The following is a 26141-nucleotide window of genomic DNA, read 5'->3' as shown; positions in this document are numbered from 1 at the left end:
CCCTCAGGCTACAAGATTGCATGGGTTCGAATGGAGGCCCTGCAATCCACTTCAGCACAACATCGAGATTCCAAGACAATACAGCCTTTTCCCTTTTGGTTGTCTCAAATGACTTAATCGACTCACTGATGTCCTTATTTGAGGACAAATCCAGGCCCCTGTGTCTAAACACAAAGCCTAGCACGGCTCTATTTCCTTTCATTGTAGCTGGTGCTGTCGAGAAATTCTTAAAAATAACAGAAATTCTGCTATTTGGCCTACAGAGGTAGAAGATGAGATATCATGGCTTCTGCACCAGCTGCAAAAGACTGACCACTTGGTCTGGTAAACGATAGCGGGGGATTGGCGTCTACACTTAGCAATCGTTTCTGCTGGTGGTCTTGAAAAGCCTTTTGCTCTGACAAGCTTCCTGACAGTCTGAAGCCTGTCAGAGCAAGAGTGGATAGTCCTTGATGGAACTGGAGAAAATGTGGTTGCCTGAGTAGACTTTGTAGCTGTGGTAGAAGGGTGAGAAAGCGTAAACATTGTGATTCAACCAATACTGGATCATTGCGTCCGTTGCCCCTATGAGAGGATACGGGACTGGCGAACAATACAAGGGAAGCCATTGATTCCTCGCCGTTGCAAACAGATCTATCGACGGTTTCCTTGTCACCACAAGTCGGTGCACACTTGTGGAGTGAGTGTCCACTCTGTTGGCAGTACCTGCTTGCGACGACTCAACTCGTCCGTGACGACATTGTTTCCCCTGAATAAACCTGGTGACAATCTGGGTGCAATTGTCGTGAGCCCAAAGAAGCAGATCCCTGGCTGCCTCAAACAGGGAGAATGAGTGTGTGCCTCCTTGGTTCTTGATGTAAGCCAATGCCGTTGTGTTGTCGGAATGAACAATGACTGTGAAGTCGTGGACCATTGTCACAAAGTATTAAAGGGCCAGATGAACTGCTTTTAGTTCCTTCACATTTACGTGCAAGTTTTTCTCAGAACTGGACCATATCCCCAGTAGTACTTCTGCATTCTCTAGGATGGCGCCCCAACCCAGATCCGACACGTCTGAGTATGGCGTGCGGTTGGGGTTCAGAGGGAACAGAGATTTCCCCCTTCTGCAAACCTTCCTTCCACGAGCCACCACTGGAGGTTCTCTTTGATTTCTTGAGTGATCGGGAACACCAAGGAATCTGGTTGGGTTTTCCTCTGCCAGTTGGCCTTGAGGAAGAACTGAAATGGTCTCATATGCAGCCTTCCCGATGGCACAAACTTTTCTATGGACGAAAGGGTCCCCAGAAGGCTCAACCATTCACTGGCCGTACACGATAGGCAAGATAGGAACTTTCAGACTTTCTGAAGACAGGATAGACTCTTTTGTTGGACAGTAAAGCCTAAAAACTGTGAGATTCCATCCTCATCCCCAAATAAAGAATTGACTGGGTTGGGACTAGTTGGGACTTGGATTTGTTGATCAGGAGTCCCAGATTCTGGGCCAACTGAAGAATCTCTTGAATGTCCTCCATGCATTTTGACTTCAGTGGGGAGCGAAGGAGCCAATCGTCTAGGTATAGACAAATGTTGATTCCTGCTAGGAGTAGCCACTTTGCCAGCAGGGTAAGGACTCTGGTAAAAACTTGAGGAGCAGTGGACAGGCCAAAGCACAGAGCATGAAATTGGAAGAGTTTGTCGTGGAACATAAACCTTAGATACTTCCTGGATTCTTGATGTATGGGAATGTGGAAGTAGGCATCCTGCATGTCTATAGTTGCCATCCAATCCCCTTGATGAATGGCTGACAGGACTGAATGGTTGGTTTCCATTTTGAATTTCGTAGTCTCCACACAAAGAAATTCAGGGCGCTGACATCTAGAACGGGTCTCCAACCCCCTCGATGGTTTGTGGACTAGAAATAGATGGTTGTAAAACCCTTTGAGTTGACGTCTTGTACTATTTCTACTGCTCGCTTCTTGAGAAGAGAATCGACCTCTTTTGATAGGGCAGTAAATTTCTCTGAGTCTTTGGAGTACACTCCCAAGTTGACGTGAGAGGAAACTAACGGGTTTTTTCTTGAAGGGGATGGAATACCCTTTGATGACTGGAGAACCCAAGGTTCGGCCTTCATTTCTGCCCACATGGTCCAAAAAAGCTGTAGTCTGGCTCCTATTGTAGCATAGAGGACTGGATCCTCACTTATGAGAAGGGGTCTTGGATGTTGATGTGATTGCTGGTCGTACCGACTGAATATTAGTCCAAGGTCATGACTGGAACCTGCCTCTAGCCCCCATGCTGCAGAGGTGATGCTGTTCTAGAAGAGAATGAGGTTGACAGAGGACAAAGAAATGGCTAAGAGAACCCGGGTAGTTTTCTTCTGAAGTTCTGATGTTACATGTTCAACGGCAGCTCGAGGAAAAAGACTATTAGGATCTAAGGATGCAAACAGAAGCGCTGATTTCTGTAAAGGTGTCACCCCTTTTGAGGTGAACGAGCATCATTGCTCTCTCTTCTTGAGGACCCCAACAGTAACCAGTGAAGCTAACTCTTGCAAGTCATCTCTGATCACTTTACAGTGGTCCCCCCATATTCACGAGGGATGTTTACCAGACCCCCCCGAATACTTAGAACCCGCAATAATTGGAACCCTAATAAAAATGCTTTAAACCTCCTATTTTGTAAGATAAAAAACTCAAGAAAAACCAACTACAAATTTTTATACCAGACATTTTTAATAGTTTTATCACAAAAAATGAAATTTTCATTATTAAAATGAAGTTTTATTGTATACTTACCGAACAATTATAGAGCCGTGATTTCCACGAGCGGCAGGATACTAAATTCAAATTTAGCGCGTCGGCGTCGCCAACACTGGTGGTGATGACGTCATCTCCCTCCACTCGCGGGAGAACCAGGTACAACTGCCCAGGTGAATCCAATTCTTTCTGCCCGTCCGTCCACCTAAGGGGAGGAGGGTGGGTATAATCATAATTGTTCGGTAAGTATACAATAAAACTTCATTTTAATAATGAAAATTTCATTTTATTGTAGAGTGTCTTACCGAACAATTATAGAGCTGATTACACATTTATGGAAGGTGGGATTCAGTGGACCACTAGTATTTTTAAATGGTTACATTTATTGCAATACACCAGTAAACACTCAAGGTGTCTGTTGTACCTTACCTTGTAAGAGAGCTACAGCAGACTGTTACTGCCTCTGGTCGGTGCTCTTCTTACTAATGTAGAGGAATTGGAATTTGACCAAAGTTAGCCTCTACAGGAGTGGAATCCTTCCGTAGTTCAAGCGAGTCAAGGCTGACTGACGGAGGATAGTAACAACAAAGATTGCCCTTGCCCTGGGCTAAGACCAGAAATTCAATCATACAAAAACATTTGGTCACACACCAGATTTAAAAACACATATACCCAACCATTGTAAAATCTGACCTAACAGACTGGTGAGTATCCCAGGTACTCAGTACCCCCAGCTTCCCTTGAACTCGACAACCTATTCAAGGTGAAAAGTTAGCATAGAGGTGACGACCCCTGTGCCGTTTCTCCCAACACCATGCCAGAAACCGCCACCGACCTAACGTTTTACAATTCTCGAAAACCGTTTCTATCTCTTTGAGATAATGACTCGCAAAAAACCGAATTCGATCTCCAGAACGTGCTCTGAAGAATCGAAGCTAAAGATAAATTCTTTCTGAATGCTAAGAAAAGTTGCCACTGCTCTAACCTCGTGAGCTTTAACTCTCAGAACGGAAAGATTGTCGTTCTCGGACTGCGAGTGAGCTTCCCTGATAAGCTCTCTAATAAAGAACGATATAGCATTCTTAGAAAGAGGACGAGAGGGAATTTTGAACGAGGTCCAGAGCTTAGAAGATTGTCCTCTAATACCCTTAGTGGCAAACACAATACTGCTTAATATCCCTGACGGTGGACATAAGAGCCTTTCCTCCTCCTCATGTCCAACCAAATCAGATAAGTTCCTTACCACAAAACTCCTCGGCCAAGGATTAGAAGGATTCTCATTTTTGGCTAGAAAGGTCAAAGATACCGAAAATACAGCATTGCCTTGAGAGAAACCGACTCTTTTGTCTATAGCGTGCAATTCGCTGACACGCTTAGCAGAAGCTAGTGCAATAAGAAGAGTGCCTTCTTAGTCAGTTCCTGAGTGAAGCCGACTTCAAAGGACTCAAACGGTGGCCCCATGAGGAACTTAAGCACCACATCTAAGTTCCAAGCCACTGTATCTTGCGGGAGCTTAGTGGTTTCGAAAGACCTAATTGGAGGTCCGACAGATCTGAATTGGAGGAAATATCCAAACCTCGATGTCGAAAAACCGAAGAGAGCATGGCTCTATATCCTCTGATCGTCGAAGGAGCCAGTTTCTTAGAGTTCCTAAGAAATAGAAGAAAATCTGCTATTTCTGTTAAAGAGGTCGCAGAAGTAGAGACTTTAGCACTTCTCACCACTCTCTGAAGATTCTCCACTTCCCTTGATAGAGTTTGTTAGAAGACTCTCTCCTACAACGAGCGATAGCTTCTGCAGCTCTTCTTGAAAATCCTTTCGCTCTGACAAGATTCCGGACAGTCTGAACCCTGTCAGAGCTAGAGCGGACAAGTTTTGGTGGAACCTCTTGAAGTGAGGTTGTTTGAGAAGCCACTTCTCTGGAGGAAGAAGTCTGGGGAAGTCTACTAACAACTGGAGAAGGTCCGGGAACCACTCTTTCCTGGGCCAAAAGGGAGCGATTAACGTTTTTAGCGTTACATTGCTGTGCGACATGAACTTGTTCAGCCCTCTCTTATTAGACCGAACGGAGGGAATGCATAAGCTTCCAGACCCGACCAATCCAACAGCATTGCGTCCACCGACCAAGCTAGAGGATCTGGGACTGGCGAACAAAAGAGAGGAAGACGGTTGTTCCTTGATGTCGCGAACAGGTCTATTGACGGTCGTCCCCAAAGGCGCCAAAGTTTCTGACAAATCTTGTTGTCCAAAGTCCACTCCAGGAGGTAAACACTTGCTGTTGACGACTTAACTCGTCCGCCAGGACGTTCATCTTTCCCGAACAAATCTCGGGACTAGCTGAACCTTCGCTTCGTTGACCACAGGAGGAGATCCTGGCTACTTCGTACAGAGAGAAAGACTGAGTACCCCCCTGTTTCCGCACGTACGAGAGAGCCGTGGAGTTGTCGGAATGCACTGCCACTACTCGACCTTCTTTACTAAGCTCCGAAACTGTCTGAGCCCCAAGAAAATTGCTAACAGTTCCTTTACATTTATGTGAACTTCTTCTCCTTCTCCGACCAAGCTCCTGAAGTCCGTTGATTTCCCAGTAGGGCTCCCCCCCCAACCTGTGTTCGAATGCTCGGAAAAGAACTGTAGGTTCGGGAGGATGGGTCGTAAATCTAACCCTTCTTCCAAACCTTGCTCGAGAGAGCCACCACCTTAGGTCCTCTTTTATTTGATCTGTGACAGGAAAGGTAATCGAGTCTGGTTGTTGTCTTCCTGCACCAAGAGGCTCTCAGGAAAAACAAAAAACTGCAGAGGTCTCATGTGCAGTCTTCCCAACGTCACAAATTTCTCCACTGACGTCAATTTGCCCAGGAGCCTCATCCACTGATTGGCAGAACTTACCTTTTTGTCCAAGAACTCCTGAACTGTCTCCAGACAGCCTTGAACCCTCTTCGGGGACAGAAAAGCCCGAAAAACTTGAGCATTCAGAATCATCCCCAAATAAAGGATGCTCTGAGATGGAACCAACTGGGACTTCTGTTTGTTGACCAGAATTCCCTAACTTTCTGGCAAGATCCAGAGTTGTTCCAAGGTCCTTCATGCACCGACTCTTTGATTCCGACCGGAGAAGCCAATCGTCCAGATAGAGGGAGATTCTTACTCCTAATATGTGCAGCCAGCTTCCTATCGGGGGATAAGAACCCTGGTGAAAACTTGAGGAGCGGTTGCTAGTCCGAAGCAAAGCACGCGCCCGAAACTGAAACACCTTGCCTTCGAACATGAACCTCAGGTACTTCCGAGATTCGCGATGTATCGGAATGTGAAAATAAGCGTCTTGCATGTCCAGAGAGACCATCCAATCCCCCTGTCTGATGGACTCCAGAACCCGACAGAGTGGTCTCCATATGAAATTTTGTTTTTTTTCTGGACATGCAAGTTCAGGGCGCTCACATCCAAAACCGCCTCCAGCCCCCTGATGACTTGGGAACTACAAAAAGGCGATTGTAAAAGCCTGGAGGAAAATCCCCTTCTATCTGTTCTATCGCTTCTTTGAGAACAAGCGCTTCCACTTCTGCGGCTAGCGCCAGAAATTTGTCTGAGCCCGGAGAGTATGCCTGGAATGGAATTAGGCACAGGTGAGAGCGAGGGAGGTGAAAACGAGAGGAATACGATAGCCGAACTTGAGTACTTGCACTACCAGGCTTCTGCTCCTCTTGTTTTCCATTCCTCCCAAAACAGCGCCAGCCTGGCTCCCAACTGGTGCATGAAGAACCGAGCTTTCATTTGGAAGGTTTGTTAACCTTGGCCGAGGCCTTAGACTGAGGTCGCAAATTCGACTTCGGCCGAAAGAAGCGCTTGGGTTTTCTCCCTCGAAAAGGCTCTTGGGTCAGAGGAGAAAACCGAAGGAACAGTCTCCACAGGAGCTTTAGGTCTCTTAGTAGACTGTGCCAGTAAATCCGAAGTAGATTTCTTATCTAGCGCAGACGAAATTGACAACACTACATCGTCTGGAAAGAGGTTATCTTTCACAAAAGGAGCAAACAAGAGAGCAGACTTCTGTTTGGACGTAACCCTTTTAGAAGCAAAGGAGCACCAAAGTTGCCTTTTCTTAAGGGTACCAAAGGCGATGAGCGAAGCTAACTCATCACATCCATCCCTAATGGATTTGTCCGCACAGGACAGAACACCAATCCAATCCTCCGCTAACTCCTGAGAAAGAGAAGGACAGTCTTCGATCTTGGCCGCTAAAGCGCCAATAGTCCAATCAAGGAAGCTAAAGACTTCCAAAAGTTTAAATTGATTCTTTACAACGTCGGTCCAACTCAGGCGCTGTAAAGAAAACTTTCGCTGCGGCGAAAGCAGATCTCTAGAGGAGTCGATTAAACTGGAGAAGTCTCCTGGGAGGAGGCAGAAACTCCCAGAGAATGAGCTTCCCCAGTTACATAAAACCCTATACCTCTTACGAAGCAACTTAGAGGGAGGGTAAGCAAAAAGAGCCTTCCCTAAGTCTCTTTTCATAGACATCCATTTTATTTCTCCGTCTCTTTCAACGAATGTCTAACAACCGCTTTAGATAGAACAAGTTTTGGGAGGAGAGGGTCTGATTTTGCCTCCTCATCAAAAAAAGTCGAAGTTGGGGAGCGCGGGGCCGCTTTCTCAAAATAATCTGGATAAGATACCAGAAGAAATCTAAGGAGACGTGAATAACACGAGAGGTGATGTGAATCCTCCTCCTCTACTTCTTCTTCATTCTCGATACCGCCGAAGAAGTAGACGGAACTACAAACCGGATCTGAAGGTTTCGAACCACCCTTGGACTCATTCATTCCAGTTGGTTAACATCTCTAACTGCTTGCGCAAAGGCGCCAGAGACGAATCAAAAAACAGTTAACGTAGGCTTGGAAGAGCCTAAATGTTCAGCCAGGAGGCGGAAAAACTACTTGCGCCTCGCTCGGAGCCGCCGAAATTCGAGGCGAAACAGGCGCATCAGGCGTAACAGACGAAAAAGCGCCTAAAGAAACACCCTTAGAACTGCTAGCTACAGCGTCTAAAACCACAATCTCTACTAGTAGATGGAGCCGAAAAAGGCACAGATTGAGGCGACGAACGAGCCGCTAATGGTCGCGGCGCAACCCTACTCTCATGCTCCTTATACCGCTTGACTGGAGGAGGCGAAGAATCGGCGCCTGAACGCCTCTTTAAGGGACGCGAAAACGGGCGAATCTCGCCAAGAGCGCCGCGCGAGCCGGAGACGAATCGCTTGAATCATTCGAAAAGCGTCTGACCGCAACACCTTTCCAACGCTTAACCGAGCCCTGTTGAGGCGCAACAGGCTCAACAAGAGAGGCGCCTGTCTGTGGGCAAATCCCGATCGACTCCCTTGGACTTCCGGTATGTCTTCTCCCTGGTGCGGGGGAGCTGGACAGTGACCTTTGTCTAGGAGACGTGTCAGGACAGACAGACGCACCCTCAACTACACTCTTACCTGAAGCCGCTTTTCTCCAAAAACGTTCTTAACTGAATTACCAAGTTGCAAAAACCGTATTCGCTAGTACCGAAAATTTCTGATCTAGCCTCGATTCCAGACTGGCAATGGTGTCGGAAGAAACTACACGGGAAGACCGGAGAAGCGGGATTAGTAGGAGGAATAGGAGGTGTAGTTAAAGGAGACATAACATTTGAGGAGAAACAGAAGGAAACAGAAGCATCGCAAGACGAAGCGGAGCTAAGTCTACCTTTCCCTAAGTGCTGCTTTTCTAATTCTGTCTTTAGCTAATTTCTCCGAGTATGAACTAAAAAACTTCCATTGAGAATCAGTCCAATCAACTACACTCGTTACATGTTCGATCTGCTGAACAAACCTGTCCCCTACACTTAAACACATTTAGTGTGAGAATCATATTCTAACTTGGATAATCTAGTTTTTACATCCTGAGATGCAAAACCTAACTCCCGACGGACTAGAATCCGACATGGCAACGCCTAAATAAAAAGCAAAATAACAACAAACGCCAAAAAAGAGTACTTCACCAATTCCGAAGATCAATTCCACAAGAAAAAAAGCGAAGCAAAGTCATCCAACCGCCACCGACACCGATGTTCACCGGACGCCGGCAGGAAAAGAATTGGATTCACCTGGGCAGTTGTACCTGGTTCTCCCGCGAGTGGAGGGAGATGACGTCATCACCACCAGTGTTTGGCGACGCCGACGCGCTAAATTTGAATTTAGTATCCTGCCGCTCGTGGAAATCACGGCTCTATAATTGTTCGGTAAGACACTACAATAAAAGTGCATTTTATTACAAAATTGATAAAAAAACACCAGGAATGTGTGGATATTTCTCATAGAAAAGTACCGTGAATAGGCAAATTTTCTGTGAATAATGCTGGGAAATTTTCCAGAGAGAAATACGTGGTGTGAGTCCGCGAATCCAGAGAACGCGAATACAGGGGGTCCACTGTATTGGCACAAGATAACACTCCTAATCAATCCAATGCAAAGGGGTTGAAGGGAAGCACAACTCAATCTCCTTGGCTAGTGGCCCTATGGTCCAGTCAAGAAAACTCCCCAGTCACATAACAAAGGTACGTATCTGCTCTTCGACAACCGAGAAGGAGGAGCACAAAAATCTGCCTTTCCTGCATCTCTCTTCTCTACGACCTAAATCTCACTGCGAGCCAGAGATTTCCTGAATGATGAGTACAGGACCATACTAGGCAATCTAGAGTCTTCAACAGGTTGCCTCATCATAAAGGCTGATCCTGGGGATGCGGGTGTAGCTGGCGAGAAGAAAACCAGAAAACACTGCAAAAAGTATCTCAGCAGGGATGCATATGCCAATGTAGGTTGATCCTGTTCGAGATCCTTCTCTTCGTCTGAAGGAGGAGACAAAGGTAATACAACTGAAGAACCGTGAGGCATTAACAGATTTTGAAGAAATTCCAAGATGCTGTCCAGGTGACCACTGATCGGAACCAGGGAAGAATCTTGAAACTCAGGTGGAACGAAGTGACGTCTAGCTTGTGAGACTGAACCTCTACTAGAAGTTGGTGCCGATCGTAAAAATGACGACTGTTCTCATGCAGGCGAGTGCTCAAACACTACACTCAGATCCTCCCGAGCGCTTGGATCCATCAGATCATGAGGGTTCCAAAAAGCACTTGGATCCTTTGGATCCCCCACTGAATACTGAACACTTGGCCGTAAGATCCCACTGCACGCTTTGATACCTTAGGATTCACTGACTATGGATCCTTCAGAATCCACCAGTGAACACAAAACAACCTTGGATCCCGAAGCGAGGGAGTTGGAAGCCCGTGTGGGCGTCATCACATCAGGGGAGCGATGGGAAAGATCCCAAAAGCTACACAAAGGCTCAGGACTATGGTCCTGGTGCTTAGAACGCTTGCAAGGAGGCAGAAAACAGTGATCTGACACTGGAAAAGACCTTTCCAGTGGTCTAGAAACACCCTTGAATCATCTGTAACGTCCTCCACTAACATCTGAATCTGACTCACTGGACGATAGAACGCGAACACTAACTTGGACGCCTTTCCAACGGCTGTCCTCTGAGTCCTGGGATCCTCGCACTACAGGCTCAGATGAGGGGGGAACTACCCATGGGCATACCCACACCGAGCCTCTTAGGATCTACGGTTTGCCTCCTCCCAGGTTTAGGGGAGTTTGACAGGGAACTTCGTCCGGAAGCATAGATGGGATGGATAGCCACCTCCTCTGAATCACTAGCACTTTGATCACTTACACTATACTTATCTGTCAAACATTGAACTGAATTCCCAATCTGGGCAACGGAATTCACAAGCAAATTAAATTTTTGATCAAACCTAGCCTCTATACTGGTGATGGTATTGGGATCAGAAGGTTGGGAGCTAGGCAAAGGAAAATTAGGAAAAGCCGGAGGACTGTTGATCGGTGAGAAAGCAGTCACAGGTGTCGAAAGAGCATGAATAGAAGGAGAATTCCAACCAGATCCTTTAGTATCGGCTCTAGCAGCCGCCCTTCTAAGTCTATTCTTCTCTAGCCTCTAAATAATTAACCCAAGTCTTCCACTTTCCCTGATCCCAGTATATTTACATTTGTCGCATAGAAGAATGGAAGAGCAAGTCTGACCCCTACTTTGACTAAAAATGGCATAAGAGTCATAATTAATGGAAGTCAGTCCAGTATTACAGCCCTTGCTAGAAACATTAGCTTCAAACATAATCACAAAAAGACAGTAAGCTAACTAAATTAGCAAAATTGCTACCAAAATCAAGAATACAATTCCCGAATACGTCACCAAATCCTATGGGACCCACAACCATCCGGTGTAAAAATAGGAATTACAAAACAAACTACCAAGCAAGCGACTGTCGTTGCTGCGTGGCAGAAAAAGATATGACAGTCTTGGCTGTGTTGTACCTTTACCTCCCCAGATAGTGGGTGGGGCCAGTTACCTTCGCTAAACAAAAGAATCACTACCGTGCATTGCATTGTAAACTAACGCTAAGTAGAAAATTATAGCTATGTAGTTACTTGGTAAATTACTTATACAAAAATAAAAACATTAAAAGGCAGTCACTTACAGCAACTCAAAAAACCTGTTAAAAAGTTGCTCAAAAGAGTAGGGAATGTAAAATAAGTTTGATATAAAAGGGTTATTCACTGTTCTATGTGGTCAGATAGTCAAAATTTTAGTTTGGAGTAGTTATATTTTATAATGCAAATGAAAAAGAAGACGCATGAAGCTGTGAGTGTCATTCTTTTCTGCGACTTCTGGGTGAAGTAGAATCCTATCACATCATAGTGGCCTCCGATGCAAAACATTTGACACGGGCAGTGTTTTCTTTTTTATTTACTTAGTTGAAATTCATTCAGAAAACATAAAATGAGAACAATTTGCCCTTGAAACCTGGGAACATAATTTTTCAAACATGCTGAAAAGTAAATTCTATAACCATAAAAACTATGATGGTGTACCACAATACATAGAAAGAAATACATAGATGAGGACAAGATAATTAAAATTCATACTACAGAAAGCAATAAAATATTTTTCTACAGACTTCACATACTACAAAATATGAGAAAAAATTACAAGAAATTAGAGTTCTTTAGAAAGGAATGAAAGGAAAAAGATAAGTAAATTCATATTAAAATTACCATACACACAATCTTATTGAATTAACACACACACAATCCAACTGAATTAAGTCATAAACTACTACAAAATTTCTCTTAAAAACACAGGCACCTGAATTTGAGAATTGAAGTGAAGGGAACTTATATCATCCAGATGACCCTGTATTGCCGTTAAAATGTGTTCCACCACTGCCTGCTTCACACCTGCAGGTTGCTGTTCACAAATGGGCATTTTCCAAAATAAAATCACAGCATGAAAAAGTTTGCAAGAAGAGCGTAAAAATACTAGTGATACATAACACACACACACACACATATATAATATATAGTATACATACATATAAATATATATATCTATTATATATATATATATAATATATATATATATATTATATATATATATATATCTATATATATAATTTATATATTCAGATATATTCAGATAATTATACTACATAGCATCTGATAAAATAAAATTTACAAGTTAATAAAAATCTGAAAAGTTTTGAATCATGGCCTAAAACTACAAATCTAAAAGTAATTCTTGTTGAATGTACAATCACATGATGTGGTTAACTATGTGATCTTTAAACTATGTGGTGGGTCTTTCATGAAAGAGAAGCTGACATCATCACATCCGCAAATATTCCAGCCAATATAGGGTGAACCCTACTCACTACATTATTCACGAACTTTGGCAAGTTTGAAGCTAGTATACGACAGTTTCAGTTGGTAGAGTTAAGAGAAGGTCACTCCTCTTAAAATAAGAGGTTTGTATCTACAAAATATGAAATAATAAAAAATTTTGTCCATGTTCATACATATGGTAAGCCTATTTACTTAAGAAGGGTTGTTAAATAAGATGCTGCTGCAACAACTCTTTAATACCCAAACTGATTTAAGACTCATGATAATGGTTATAAGAACATCAGACAAAAGATCTAGGATAATAACCGAGGACCTGGCAACCAGTCATGTTTCTTATTCGTATCTCGAGGTACCACTGTACATACTATGCTGCCTTAACATATTATGTGCTTGGAAATAAATAAACAGTAACTACTTTGGAAATGGTATATTGCAGGTAAAACCCCATAGAGAACAAAGCACACAAAAAAACAGAACATCTTTCCATAGTAGCTGCTTACCATTTAATACAAAATACGCAAATTTTAAGCAGAAGACAAGTAATTCTTGACATGTTCCAAATTTCAAGAAAAAGTCTCCTTTCACAATACATAGTAGTTATAAACCACTAAGTCATGAAATAAATCTCCATATAGAAAAGGAATACGTACCCAAGTGAAAATTATGAAAATAAATCAATCTAGTAGAATCTGCATTGCTCTAAGATACAAAAACTGATAAATCTCTAACCTTTATACAAATACATATTCAATAAAATTATAACACTAAATCTGGAAATCCAAAAAACTAGATAACTACACAAGTAAAACAAATCTGAAGATCAATGTAATATACAAATGAGTATGATAATGAAAAATGTGCCCAGATATCTCTTCAAAATACCAAACAACTTTAAACAGCACAGATACTACTCTGACAACTTACCTTTACTGGTGATGACTGAGCAGCAGCTCCTACAACAGCCATTGATGGCATACTCTGGTCTGTTGGGCATTTATTATTCTGCAATTTGTCTAACTGCTGTTTCAGACATTGCAATCGAAGAAGAACAGCTTCCTGCCTCATTTCTAACTCAGCTAATCCATCTAGCTTTCCCTGTAAGGATTATTGTAGGAGAAGAATCATATCAATCTTACCTAGGAATGATTTCAAGACTAATCTGTGGACATAATACATTACCTAATGATAAGATAAACTCATATTAGTTATAAATGACACATGCTGCAAAACAGAGCTAGCTAAACAGGGCAAATTATTTGCTCAATTATGGTTAATCTATTAAAGGATGAAGTTGGCAGTTGTTAGAAAAGCTATACAAATAAAAAAAAAAAGTTACAAGACCATTCTAGTATACAAAGAGGGTTAAATTACCCACCAGATCCTACTGAATAACTAAACATCATAATTTTTGAAAGTAAATTGTATTTCTCCTAACTATACACACCTGAGGTCCTTTACATAAGGAATTACATATTTTCAGTGTAGGCTGGCACACGGCTGTTAAATTCTTGAACAAGGTGGTTAGGCAGTAACTACCGTCTGGTAGGCAGATAGGCCCACCTGCCGGGATATAAGCACTCCACTTTGCCTTTTCGCCCAGGTTTCAGATTGAGGGGTGGCATGAGGTGGGCATTAATGTAAAAGACCTCAGGTTTGTATAGCTAGAAAAAAATACAATTTACTTTCAAAAATTGTGATTTGTTCTTACATGATATACAAACCCTCGGTCCTTTACATAAGGAAGACACTCTGATTGGTGGGAGGAATGTGAGTGAGCCTCTAAAACTGACTGGAATTCTGCACACGCGGACTATTCCTCCAGGTCGTAAGAGCGAGGAGGAGTGCCCTGCCTCTGACAACTTGATCGGAGTGGAGGAGCTGCATGATCAAGAGTCAGACTTCTGGGCCTTTTCAAAATGAATGAGGAATTGTAACTCATCAAAAAGTGCTGGGAAGAATATTTAGAGTTGGAGGCATTAATGCAAAGTTCTGTGAAAGGTTTGCATTATTGCCAGTCTCATTCTTCCCCTTACTAGAGGAAAGAGTAGGATTGCTTTTATGATTCTAATAAGAAAAATAGAAAGGAAGCTCGATGTGCAAGCTTACCACATCAATCGCCTGACCAGTCAGTGTAAGTTCGAGTCCTATCCTCAACCTGAAGGAAGAGGAGGGGAAGGTGGAAATGCCAGTCACTCTCGCATCCTTCTTGCCTCCACAACAGCACACCATAGGCAAGATGCAACTTGTCCTCTTGAAGAATCTGGGTAAGCAAGCACAACCTGTGAGCATTCACCACTGATCCAAGGAAAAGAAGTTCCAAGGACTGTAGGCAGACCCAGAGGAAGATATAAATATGAGACCTCATCTATCTTCTGGTCCGACATTCTTCGTAGCGATGAAACGTACCCAGCCACCGAACGTATCCAACTGCAGAGAAGTCTCTCACGATCTCGTAAGACTCGGAGAAATACGTGTCATTGGACCAATAGGACAAAGTAAAGACTGATCTTGATCAACCAATACAAAGTCCACAGCGCAGATCACGAAGGACTCTGACTCATCAACAGATGCAGACTGATTGCACTGCCGCGCATCTGAGACATGGTCACAACATGGGTGATGTTGAAGGGTGATGCTGAGAATAACCATACAAATCATCTATCGTTCGCCAACGATGTTGAGAGAAGAGATGATGATTCTCGCGAGGCAAGTGCACATTAGACGAGAGTCAAGTGCTTTTTAGAGACCAATGTTCCTATGATGGAAATAAAGAAGTTTCTCATCAGTAGGTGAATCTCAACTACAGAGAAACAATACTACATTACTTAGAGAAGGACTAAGGTGAATGTGGACCTAAGTCTTCACATTTGAATCGAGAGAAGTATACTCTCACGATTCTGATCAAAGAAAAATTCCTGTCGATGACACCAACCAGTGAAGACGGCTTAATCCCTGTTGTTTTACAGAGGACTGAAAATGTTATTCTGCTTTTTCACTGCTGCTCGGCGAGAAATAGGATCTTAAGTGAAAGCAGAGAGTCTTTCAGTAATGAAAAATGATATTGTTACTTTACAATAAAGTTTTGTACATACTTACCTGGCAGACATATACTTAGCTTACATCTCTGACGTCATGACAGAATTCAAAACTCGCGGCAAAAGCGACAGGTAGGTCAGGTGATCTACCTTACCCGCCGCTGGGTGGCGGGTGTAAGAACCAAAGTACCTTTCTTGCCAGATTTTTTCTCTTAGACCTGTCTCCTGAGGGGAGGCTGGGCGGGCCATCAATCGTATATGTCTGCCAGGTAAGTATGTACAAAACTTTATTGTAAAATAACAATATCATTTTTGTACATGAACTTTCCTGTCAGACATACTTAGCTGATTGACACCCTTGGTGGAGGGTAAAAGACAGAAAATAACAAAGAAAAGGTAAACAACACCTGTTTTATGATAAAAATAACCTTGGTTCTTACCTGTTTAGGCTGAAGACTTCATAGGTACTGTCTATTAGTCTGCAATCTCTGCATAGCCATAAGAGCTACAGCGGGGCCGTGACCTACAGCTGAAAAGACTCTTTGGGTCTACTAACGGGACTTGATATCCGCTTACTTAGTAGAATCCAAGTCGGATCATGTCAATGGGAGTTCGCCCTCTTCTATGACAGAAACTGTCCACTACCAACGCAGGGAGCTTCAAACCAAATCCGATCACCTAACCAAACTAAAGTTATTAGTACTACGAAAAGAAAAAAGATGCCTACCTGCATCATTTTTCATACAACCATATGAACTCAATACCAAAAACAAGGGAAAATACTACTAAGGATATGTTCCAGCTCCCTGCCCCAGCACCGAATTCGCCGATACGTACGGGCCTAATGCGAAGCACTCGTCATACGTAATCCTGACGTCTTTAAGGTAGTGGTTGGCGAATACTGAATTACATCTCCAGAATGTAGTTTTCATCAGATTCTGAAGAGACATATTCTTATTAAAGGCCAATGAAGTGGCAATGGCTCTCACTTCGTGAGCCTTGACTTTTAGGAGCTTGAAATGTTCTTCATTACTAGATCTATGTGCTTCTTTCACTAGACTTCTAATGAAGAAAGACAGCGCATTTTTAGAAAATGGTCTGCTGGGGTCCTTTACAGAGCACCATAGTCTGTCCTCAATGCCCTTAAGGGTTTTCTTCTTCTGATGGTAGTATTTTAAACTCCTAACAGGGCAAAGAGTTCTTTCGGGTTCTTCCCCTATTAGGGCAGATAATCCACGAACCTCAAAGCTCCTTGGCCAAGGATTTGAGGGGTTCTCATTCTTTGCTATAAACGAAGGAAGGAAGGAACAAATCATGGAATCTCCTTTAAAACCTACCCTTCCTTCTAGGGCATGAATCTCACTAACCCTTTTAGCAGATGCCAGAGCCATGAGAAACAGAGCTTTCCTCGTAAGATCTTTGAAGGAGGCTAACTGGGGTGGCTCAAACCTAGAGAACCTCAGGAAACGAAGAACCACGTCCAGATTCCAACTTTGGAACTTTCGGTCGAAGTTTTCTTGGAAGTTTCAAAAGATCTTAATAGATCAATGCAGATCTTTGTTATTCGAAAGATCTAAATCCCTATGTCTGAACACTGCAGCTAGCATGCTCCGGTAGCCCTTGATGGTGGATACTGCCAAACCGCATTTCTCTCTGAGGAAAACTAGGAAGTCTGCGATCTGAGTCACAGAGGTACTGGAAGAGGAAAACTTCTGGTTCCTGCACCACCGGCGAAAGACGTCCCACTTCGACTGGTAGACTTTAAGGGTCGAAGGTCTTCTAGCTGAGGCGATAGCCTTAGCAGCTTTTGTCGAAAACCCCTTCGCTCTGACAAGACTTTTGACAGTCGAAAGCCAGTCAGATTGAGAGCGGGGAGGTTTCTGTGATACCTGTCGAAGTGGGGTTTCGTCTGAGCAAATTTATTTGTCTTTGTGGAAGTGCTCTTGGAAAGTCCACCAACCATTCCAGTACCTCTGTGAACCAATCTTGGGCGGGCCAGAACGGAGCTACCAGCGTCATTCTTGTCATCTCCGAGATAGCAAATTTCTTGAGGTTTGTCCCCAGTACTTGAAGGGGGGAAAGGCGTAGACATCTAGACCTGTCCAGTCTAGGAGAAACGCATCCACTGATACTGCCCCTGGGTCTGAGATCGGGGAGCAGTAAAGTTCTATCCTTGCGTTCCTTGCTGTTGCAAAGAGGTCGATGTGAGGCCTGCCCCATCTTCTCCACAGGTCTTGGCATACTTCTGAGTGGAGGGTCCACTCGGAAGGCAAGGAGTTTGATTCTTCCTGCTCAGGAGATCGGCCCTGACCGTTCCTTTACTCCCTGTACGAATCTGTGAGAAGACTGATCTTCCTTTGCTTGGGACCACAGCAGAAGATCCCTTGCTGTTTCGTACAGGGAGAAGGAGTGCGTCCCCCCCTCCCCCCCCTGTTTTTTGATGTACACCAAGGCTGTGGTGTTGTCCGAATTGACCTGAACAATATAGCATTTCGGACGTGGGCTCGAAGGCTTTTAATGCCATCCAAACTGCCATCAACTCTTTCTTGTTGATGTGCCAGGACACCTGATCCCCCTTCCAGGTGCCTGACACTTCTCTTGTCCCGAGCGTCGCTCCCCAACCTGCTTCCGACGCGCGGAAAAAACAAAACAACATGGTTGGGGTTCGGCATGTATAGAGACATACCTTCCACAAATCGGAGTGGGTTGGTCCAAACCACTGAAGGTTCTCCCTCTTGATTCCCCTTGAGATCTTGAAGGAGAACTCCAGATCTAGGGAGAGACGCCTCAGTTCTGGTAAAGGCAAGAACTGTAGAGGCCTGAGATGCAACTTCTAGAGAAACGAATTGCTCAAACGAGGAGAGTGTCCCCAGCAGACTCATCCACTCCCTCGCTGTGCATGCATCTTTCTCTAGGAAGGTCGTTAGTTTCTCGTAGCAACGAGCTATCCTCTCTGGCGACGGAAAAGCCCGAAAAGCCAGAGAAACTATTCGAATCCCCAGATAGATCCACTCTTGACTGGGGATTAATTGAGACTTCTGGAAGTTCACCAGAAGTCCCAGAGAACTTGCCAATGTAAGGGTCTTTTGAAGGTCCTCCAGACATCTTTCTTGTGACTCTGCTCTGATTAGCCAGTCGTCGAGGTAGAGCGACACCCTAACTCCCTCCAAGTGTAGCCACTGCGCCACGTTTTTCATTAACCCCGTGAACACTTGGGGTGCAGTCGAGAGGCCGAAGCACAAGGCCTTGAATTGGAAGATGTTTCCTCCCATCATGAATCTCAGATACTTCCGTGAAGAAGGATGGATCGGCACATGAAAGTAAGCGTCCTGAAGGTCTAGTGACACCATCCAGTCCCCTGGACGAAGAGCCGCTAACACTGAGGAAGTCGTCTCCATGGCGAACTTCCTCTTTTCCACAAAGACGTTCAGGGCGCTTACATCCAAAACCGGTCTCCATCCTCCTGAGTTCTTTGGAACTAGGAATAGTCTGTTGTAAAAACCCGCAGAGCGGGGATCTTCCACTAGTTCTATAGCCTCCTTCTCTAGCATCAGATCTACTGCTAGAGAAAGGGCTTGATTCATGATGGGGTCCTTGTACCTGGCCACCAACTCCCTCAGAGTCGTCGTCAATGGTGGCCTTGACGAGAAGGGAATGAGGTATCCTTTGCTGACAATCGATAGGGACCAATTGTCTGCCCCTTTGTGGGCCCAGACGTCGGCAAATTTCAGTAGTCTGGCACCCACTGATGTCTGGAGTCCTTGATCGCTATTTCTTCCCTCTGACTGACCTAGAGAAGGTTTTACCTCTCTTAAAAGGTCTAGTTCCTCTGGTTGAAGAAACTCTGGCAGCGGGTCCTCCTCGAAAGGGCTCCTGCCTCAGAGGAGTCTCTTTCTTGGTCTTAGGTTGGAAGACAGAGCGAGGTTTCCTGGCCGACTGGGCTAACATGTCCTGAGTAGCCTTGGCTGATAGGGCACTCGAGATATCCTGAATAATTTTCTTGGGGAAAAGAAGAGGAGAGAGCTGAGCATAAAGCAGTGAGGCCCTTTGTGCATGTGAAACTGCCTTAGTGAGAAACGAACAGTAGACTGACCGCTTCTTTATCACTCCAGCTCCAAACAGTGAAGAGACTTCACTCGAGCCGTCTCTCACTGCTTTGTCCATGCAAGTGAGGACGCAGTTAAGATCTTCAGGAGACAGGGAATCCGGGGTCTGGGTCTTCTTAGCCAGAACTCCTAAAGACCAATCAAGGAAGTTGAAAACTTCCAGGACTCGGAACATTCCCTTCAGTAGGTGGTCAAGTTTGTTCATCCCCCACGTAGTCTTGGCAGTCAGGAGGGCAGATTGACAAGCGGAATCCACCAGTGAAGAGAAGTCCGAGTCTGCAGACGAAGGGAGAGCGAGGCCTAATGGTTCCCCCGATTCGTACCAGAATCCTAATCTGCCAGTCAGTTTAGACGGAGGGAAAGAAAAAACAGTCTTCCCTTTCTCTTCCTTAGCAAGGAGCCATTCCCCAAAACCTCTAAGCCCCTTCTTCATGGAAATAGTCGGTTTCATCCTTACACAAGATGAAACCTTCGAAGTGGAGAATAAAGAAAGAGAAGGAGGAGCCACAGGATTAGATTAGATTATAAAATTTTTGGCACATAGCCAAGCGCCGGAGCCGAGGGGCCATTCAGCGCATATATATCTTAAGAATAAAAAAAAGTCACTGTCACACAAACATAACACAACCGATCTAACATACAAATCATTCATTCATAAAAACCAAACAAGAAACCTAAAACAATTAAAAGAAAATTAAAATTCGTAAAAAAGACCAATATTTTTTAAGGAGCTACAGGAGAAAGGATATCTCCAAACTCTTGAAGGAGCAAATCTGTTAACCTTTATACGAGGAAACAGAGGAGTCTTTTGGTCCTTCTTCTTCCGAGGGATCCTGTTCTTCCTCAGCTGAAGAACCCTCATGATCCTTAAAGGCGCGACTACCCTTAGAAAAGTCTCTTGAGGAAGTATGAGGTTTGATTCTTGGAGACAAAACTTCTGGAACGTGCCTACTCGCAAAATCCTTCTTGTCTTGAGGAGGGCGTTTTCCAGATTCTTGGAGCCTAACAGGAGTAAGGCGGCTGTCAGGAGCAGAGCGCCTGTTTGAAGAAGAACTTCTATCAGGCTCTTGGCGCCTATCCAAAGGAGAGCGGCTACCAGGCGAAACGCGCCTGCCATGAGAGAAGCGGCTACCAGGCTCTTGGCGCCTGAACCGAGGAGAGAGGCTCTCTGGCGACGAGCGCCTACTAGGTGAGCGCCTACAAGGGGAGAAGCGTCTGCCATGATCTCGGCGCCTGACTCGAGGAGAGTGAAAGTCAGGTGAAGAGCGCCTGCCAGGAGAAACGCGCCTAACAGGCTCTTGACGCCTGTCAAGCGAAGAGCGTCTGTCCGATTTAGGGCGCTTGTCAACAGGAGAGTGGAGGCGAGACGAGGAGCGGCTACGAGGCGAGGAGCGCCTACTAGGCTCTTGGTGCCTATCAAGGGGAGCGATCCTGTCTCGAGAAGAGCGTCTGTAGGGCGAAGACCTCCTACGAGAAGCCTGCTCCTTGTCCGAAGGAGAAACAAAGATATCCTGTCTGTCAGGCGACTGGCGCTTGGACGCAGCCGGGATCTTGTCCGAAGTAGAAAGTCTCCTGCGAGACTCCAAACGCACAGGCGAGCGGGCCGCTTCCGTCGAATAGCGAGAGTCGGGAGAGGGGAGCCTGGACTTCTTTACAGGAAGCGAGATGTCCTTCCTACGACGAGAAGACACGCAAAGAGAGCCAGCCAGAGCCGAAATCTGCGCCTGAAGATAGACACCAACACCCATGCAGGAGATTTCACAAAAATCTTGAAACAGGTGACGAGGCTCGATCTCTGCTCAGGGAACGATACCAATCAAGAGATCTCTTCCGTTTCTTCGCTTCCACCTCAGGCTCTTCCGAAAAAACTTCAGGGCTGGAAGGAAGGGCGCAGGGAGCGTTCCAGGCTCTCTTCGAAGGGCGTGAGGCTTCCGAAGAGCTCCATCCTCGTTTAGGAGAAGGCGAAGGCGAAGACGAGAAGCATTGGTGCAAGACTTCTCTCTTGGCGCAATCCAAGGTAGCCTGGGAACGAGCAACAGGCGCTACCGAGGGGACGCCTGACCGGTGGGGATGCTCCCTAACCTTCCTGCGGCTTTCGACTTTCCTCCTCCACTGGGACTGGAGTCTTAGGAAGAGGTCTAGGCCTGGAAGCATTAGGGAGCCGATCAGACGCTACCCTCCACTGCACTGGGATCACTGCACAAATCACTATTAGAATCACTCTTACCTTCCAAATGTTTGATTTTCATCTCCATGCTGCGAATGGTGGCTTTCATGGAGGCCACTTCTGAAGGCGCATCTTCGGCTTCGATGCAGGGAGCAGGAGCTGAAACTGACAAAGGAGCTACGTCTAAAATGGGATTATCTACATCCAACTCCCTAATACGAGATCTACTACTGCTCCTAGAAGAAGCTTTCCTAACTTTATCCTTTTCAAACTTCCTCAAGTAGGAAGACAAAGACTTCCATTCATCCTCATTCAGCTTTTCACATTCGTTACAAGGATTATTAAAGGTGCATTCATTCCCTCTACACTTCAAACATACTGTGTGAGGGTCTACCGCAGCTTTCGGTAGCCTCACCTTACACTCAGTCATACAACAAACTCTGAACATAGCAGTTTTCTTAGTATCAACATCAGACATCATGAATCCAAAGAAAAATCCAAAGAAAAGTCAAATAACGGTCCACAAATCGCAAATGCCAGGCCAAAAGATCAGGTACTTCACCAAAAGTCCGTAGAAACAATCCAGGGCAAAAACGAGAAAAGAATCCAACTGTCAAGAGGTACCGACAACAGGTGTAGTCGACACCGACGACCGAAAAAATCTGGGAAGAAAGGTACTTTGGTTCTTACACCCGCCACCCAGCGGCGGGTAAGGTAGATCACCTGACCTACCTGTCGCGTTTGCCGCGAGTTTTGAATTCTGTCGTGACGTCAGAGACGTAAGCTAAGTATATGTCTGACAGGAAAGTTCATGTACAAAACACAGGGATTGTACTACCTGAAGAACTGCTTCTTGTGGGTTGGATCAGGGAGGAAGTTTCTATTTACTTTGGAAGCAGAGCTAGCCAGGCAGGGAATAAGCAAAGTCTTCCGTCATTCATTTATAACTCAGGGTGAACAAAGAATAATTTAACACCCTATGAATTAGGAAATGGATATTAGAAGACAAAACTCAAATTGTCTGAAGAAAATAATTCTGCGTCATAGCAGCAGCCGATGGGGCAGGTACGATAGAAGAGAAGACTAGGCTACAGACTTCTGTTATCCAGTGGACACCCCGTACATATTCACATTCTCCGGATTTGCGGATTTCTCTCTGGAACGTTTCCCAGCATTATTCGCGGGAAATTCGCCTATTTGTGGTATTTTTCTATGAGAAATATCCACAAATTCCTGGTTTTTTGTTATCAATTTTATCAAAAAATCCAATTTTTGTGATAAAACTATTAAAAACACGGGTATACAAATTTTTAGTGGGTTTTTCTGGAGTTTTAACTACCAAAATAGGAGGTTTTAAGCATTTTTATAGGGGTTCCAACTATTCGCGGGGGCGGGGCTGGTATGCATCCCCCGCAAATACAGGGGGACCACTGTACCGTGGGGTAAACAGAATGATGATAAAGAGTCTAATGAGATATATTTCGGTCTGAAAATTCTTGCAACAAAAAATGTGGTGCACGAGAGTTGGGCATTATGCGAGAATTCCGAGCCAACCAGAGACCTAAGTCTGTGATTGCCGGGCAGAGAGATTAGGAATTGGTAGTTAATCCTCGACAGAGAAGAAACAATATCAAACTGTAAAGAATCTCAGAGAGCGAACAGTACCTAGGCAGAGGCGTATACCACTCTCTTGCCTCCTTATATACTGAGTTGCCTGGTAGTACATTCCATGATGGAATGCGATTGGCTAGAACCATCGAACGCAAAAAAATACACTCAAGCATCTGCATTTTAACTGAAATGGGAGGGAAGAAATCTCTCTTGTTCGGTGATAATGCAAATGCTGTAGTGTTTTTGGGAAACAATACCACTAGGTATCTCAAAATAAAAACCGCTGACTCTTGGAAGGTCCGAAAGGCTGTCCTGAGTTTCAGAGAAGGTACTATTTGTCTCGGTCGCATACCAGGGAAATTAACTTACAGATATACACCTACTACTTGGATGATGCAACTGATAACAGAAGCATGTCGCGAGAGAAATGTATTAGTATATTTGTAGGTTCCAGTAAATCACACTCCAGCCTAATTCTTCTTCATTCAAGAGACAAGAATAAGGACTGGAAGCAAACCACCTTCATTCTCTAATGAAGAGAGCAAAGGTGAAGTTGTCCCGAAGGGAGGCTTCTACGGTGATAACAGACTGATGTATGTTTGGTAAGATCCTAAGATTGAACCAAAAACATAGTCTCTCGGGTTCGAACTCTGACGAGTAGACTCCATAGAATTCCTCTTATTTCCTTGTTCATTCCAGTATAACCAGGAAGTAGATGGAAAAAAGGGAGGAGGATTAACCATTCTTGCCCGCTCTTCTCTGAACCTGCAATGTTCTCATAGTATTAAACGAAACATTCATTTCCTACAACTGTTTTGTTTGCGCAAACACAAGTGAAAGTTGACCGGAGTTAAATGCAGTTAAAGCTGGCGAGAACTTGCCATGTCTTATTACGCATCTATCTTCCCGATGATCAAACCTCACAAATAGGACTACACAGAGGACCTCCTCCTATCTCCTTCAGATGCCTTGTCCCTAGGAACAGCGACATTGATCTTGGCACCTGAAGAATAGCCATCCCTGGCTTTCCCAGGTGGGTCTGAGCCACCAACGTAGCTCGGTCCCTTCTCTCGCCTTGCACCACTATCATAATGGAGAGAAGACTTCCTATCACTGACTGTGGATACACGACCCCCTTTGGAGGTTGTACACTCGGAGAGACCTGTACACAAGTATATCCGAGACAGCCCCAGTTCCATGAACAGCACCCTTGGAACCAGAGACAGGAGAAAGAACCTGGGTTTGAACTCCTGGGGCTCCCGAGACACTATATTTTGGGGAAGAGTCAAGGTTCCCGCTCCGAACTTCAGAAGTCTGGCCCCTACTGGTGTTTGGAGGACTGGTATCTCATTTCATCTTCTTGGTTGGTCTAAAGGCAGAAGACCTTCCTCTTCTCTGCTCTCTCTTTCGAGGAATTCGACCCGATGAACTCCCTCGAGGATCAGCCCGTATGGCTGAGGTTCCGTGACTCCCTCTTCACAGCAGGACGGTCGGTCTCGGCTTCTTTGCTGATTGAGCCAGCAGATTCTCGCGTCGCCTTCTCAGTAGCGAAGTGAGAAATATCTCTCACTAACTGAGAAGGGAAAAGCTGCTTGGAAAGAGGTGCATATAGAAGGGACGACCTCTGAACGGGCGAGACCGCTTTCGTCAAGAAGGAGCTGAATACAGCCCTCTTTTTAAGGATTCCTGCTCCGAATAGGGATACCACCTCCCCTGATCCATCTTGGACTGCCTTATCCATACAGGCCAATACACTAGTGGCAGGTCCAGGGACAAGCTCTTTGGGCACCGGAAGTCGGGGGCTGGGGCGAGAGCGGCAAACCCGGGCGGCGGTGTTACGACCCTCCTCGGAACGCTAGGGAACGGCGCCTGCACTGCAGCTGAAGGGGTCACCGTAGCAATATGCTGCGTAAGTATAAAAAGCAGGTGAGGAGGGGCGGCATACCCTCGGGTCGACACGTGGTGGTGGTGGTGGTTACCGGAGCCGTACCAGTGCGACGGAACAGAGCCACTCGCCAGGGGATGCAACAGCCCCCGAACATTCGGTGTCCCCTGGAGACCCAACGAGCACCACACCTGGCCAAGGTCATCACCCGCGGCAGTCGCACCCGAGGAGGCAAAAGTCGGCTTAGTAGGAGGGGTTCCCCCTCGCCCGGGGGGGGGAGGGGGGGAGTCCCACCTCGAACGAACGGAAGACCCCGAGTACAATTGGATGTCGGGGTACCTCGCCCCCTCCTCCACGCTTGACGGATCGGGCGAAGAAGAAGGAGCGAGAAACCCCCCCATGAAGGGGAAGGAGCCATACACGGGAGCCGAGATGGAGGGAGGAAAGACGACGACGTGTCCGTGACCAGGGGAGTAGCGGAGAACTTTTTCCCGATGACCTCCCTGGCAGGGGCTTACGTTGCTTCCTCCTCCCCTCAAAGCGCGCCCACTGCTCCTCCGACCACAAAATGACAATTTGTTGAAAATTGCATTTTTCCTAGCTATACAAACCTGAGGTCCGTTAAACAATATGGAAGTAGCTAGTGGCAGCTGGAATGGTCGTAAGCTTCGAACAAGGGTGGGGAGAACGGTAGTTAACTGCTTGTACCAGTGAGGTAAACAAATCACTTTTGCTTTTGGCCCATGCAAAAAAATACGCAGCAGAGTGAGGGGGTGGCATGAGGAGGGGGACTATATGTTAAAGGACCCTCAGGTTTGTATAGT

At 45.3% G+C, this 26141-nt stretch overlaps 1 protein-coding gene across 6 annotated transcripts in view; it reads right to left on the bottom strand.

Annotated features, from left to right (window-relative positions):
* The window catches only part of LOC135223616 (aminoacyl tRNA synthase complex-interacting multifunctional protein 2-like), a 166373-nt gene that overhangs the window by 121719 nt on the left and 18513 nt on the right, over positions 1-26141 (bottom strand). For all 6 annotated transcript variants that reach the window (XM_064262222.1, XM_064262224.1, XM_064262226.1 and 3 more), the window contains exons 2-3: positions 13438-13608; positions 11978-12079 (exon numbers count right to left, since the gene is read on the bottom strand). In XM_064262222.1, coding sequence (XP_064118292.1) covers positions 11978-12079; positions 13438-13608 — 273 coding nt within the window. The remainder of the gene's footprint in view (positions 1-11977; positions 12080-13437; positions 13609-26141) is intronic.

This window comes from Macrobrachium nipponense, chromosome 10, assembly GCF_015104395.2.
Source record: "Macrobrachium nipponense isolate FS-2020 chromosome 10, ASM1510439v2, whole genome shotgun sequence".
NCBI lineage: Eukaryota > Metazoa > Arthropoda > Malacostraca > Decapoda > Palaemonidae > Macrobrachium > Macrobrachium nipponense.
The sequence above is the reverse complement of the archived record's forward strand: the minus strand, read 5'-3'. Positions and strand labels throughout refer to the sequence as shown.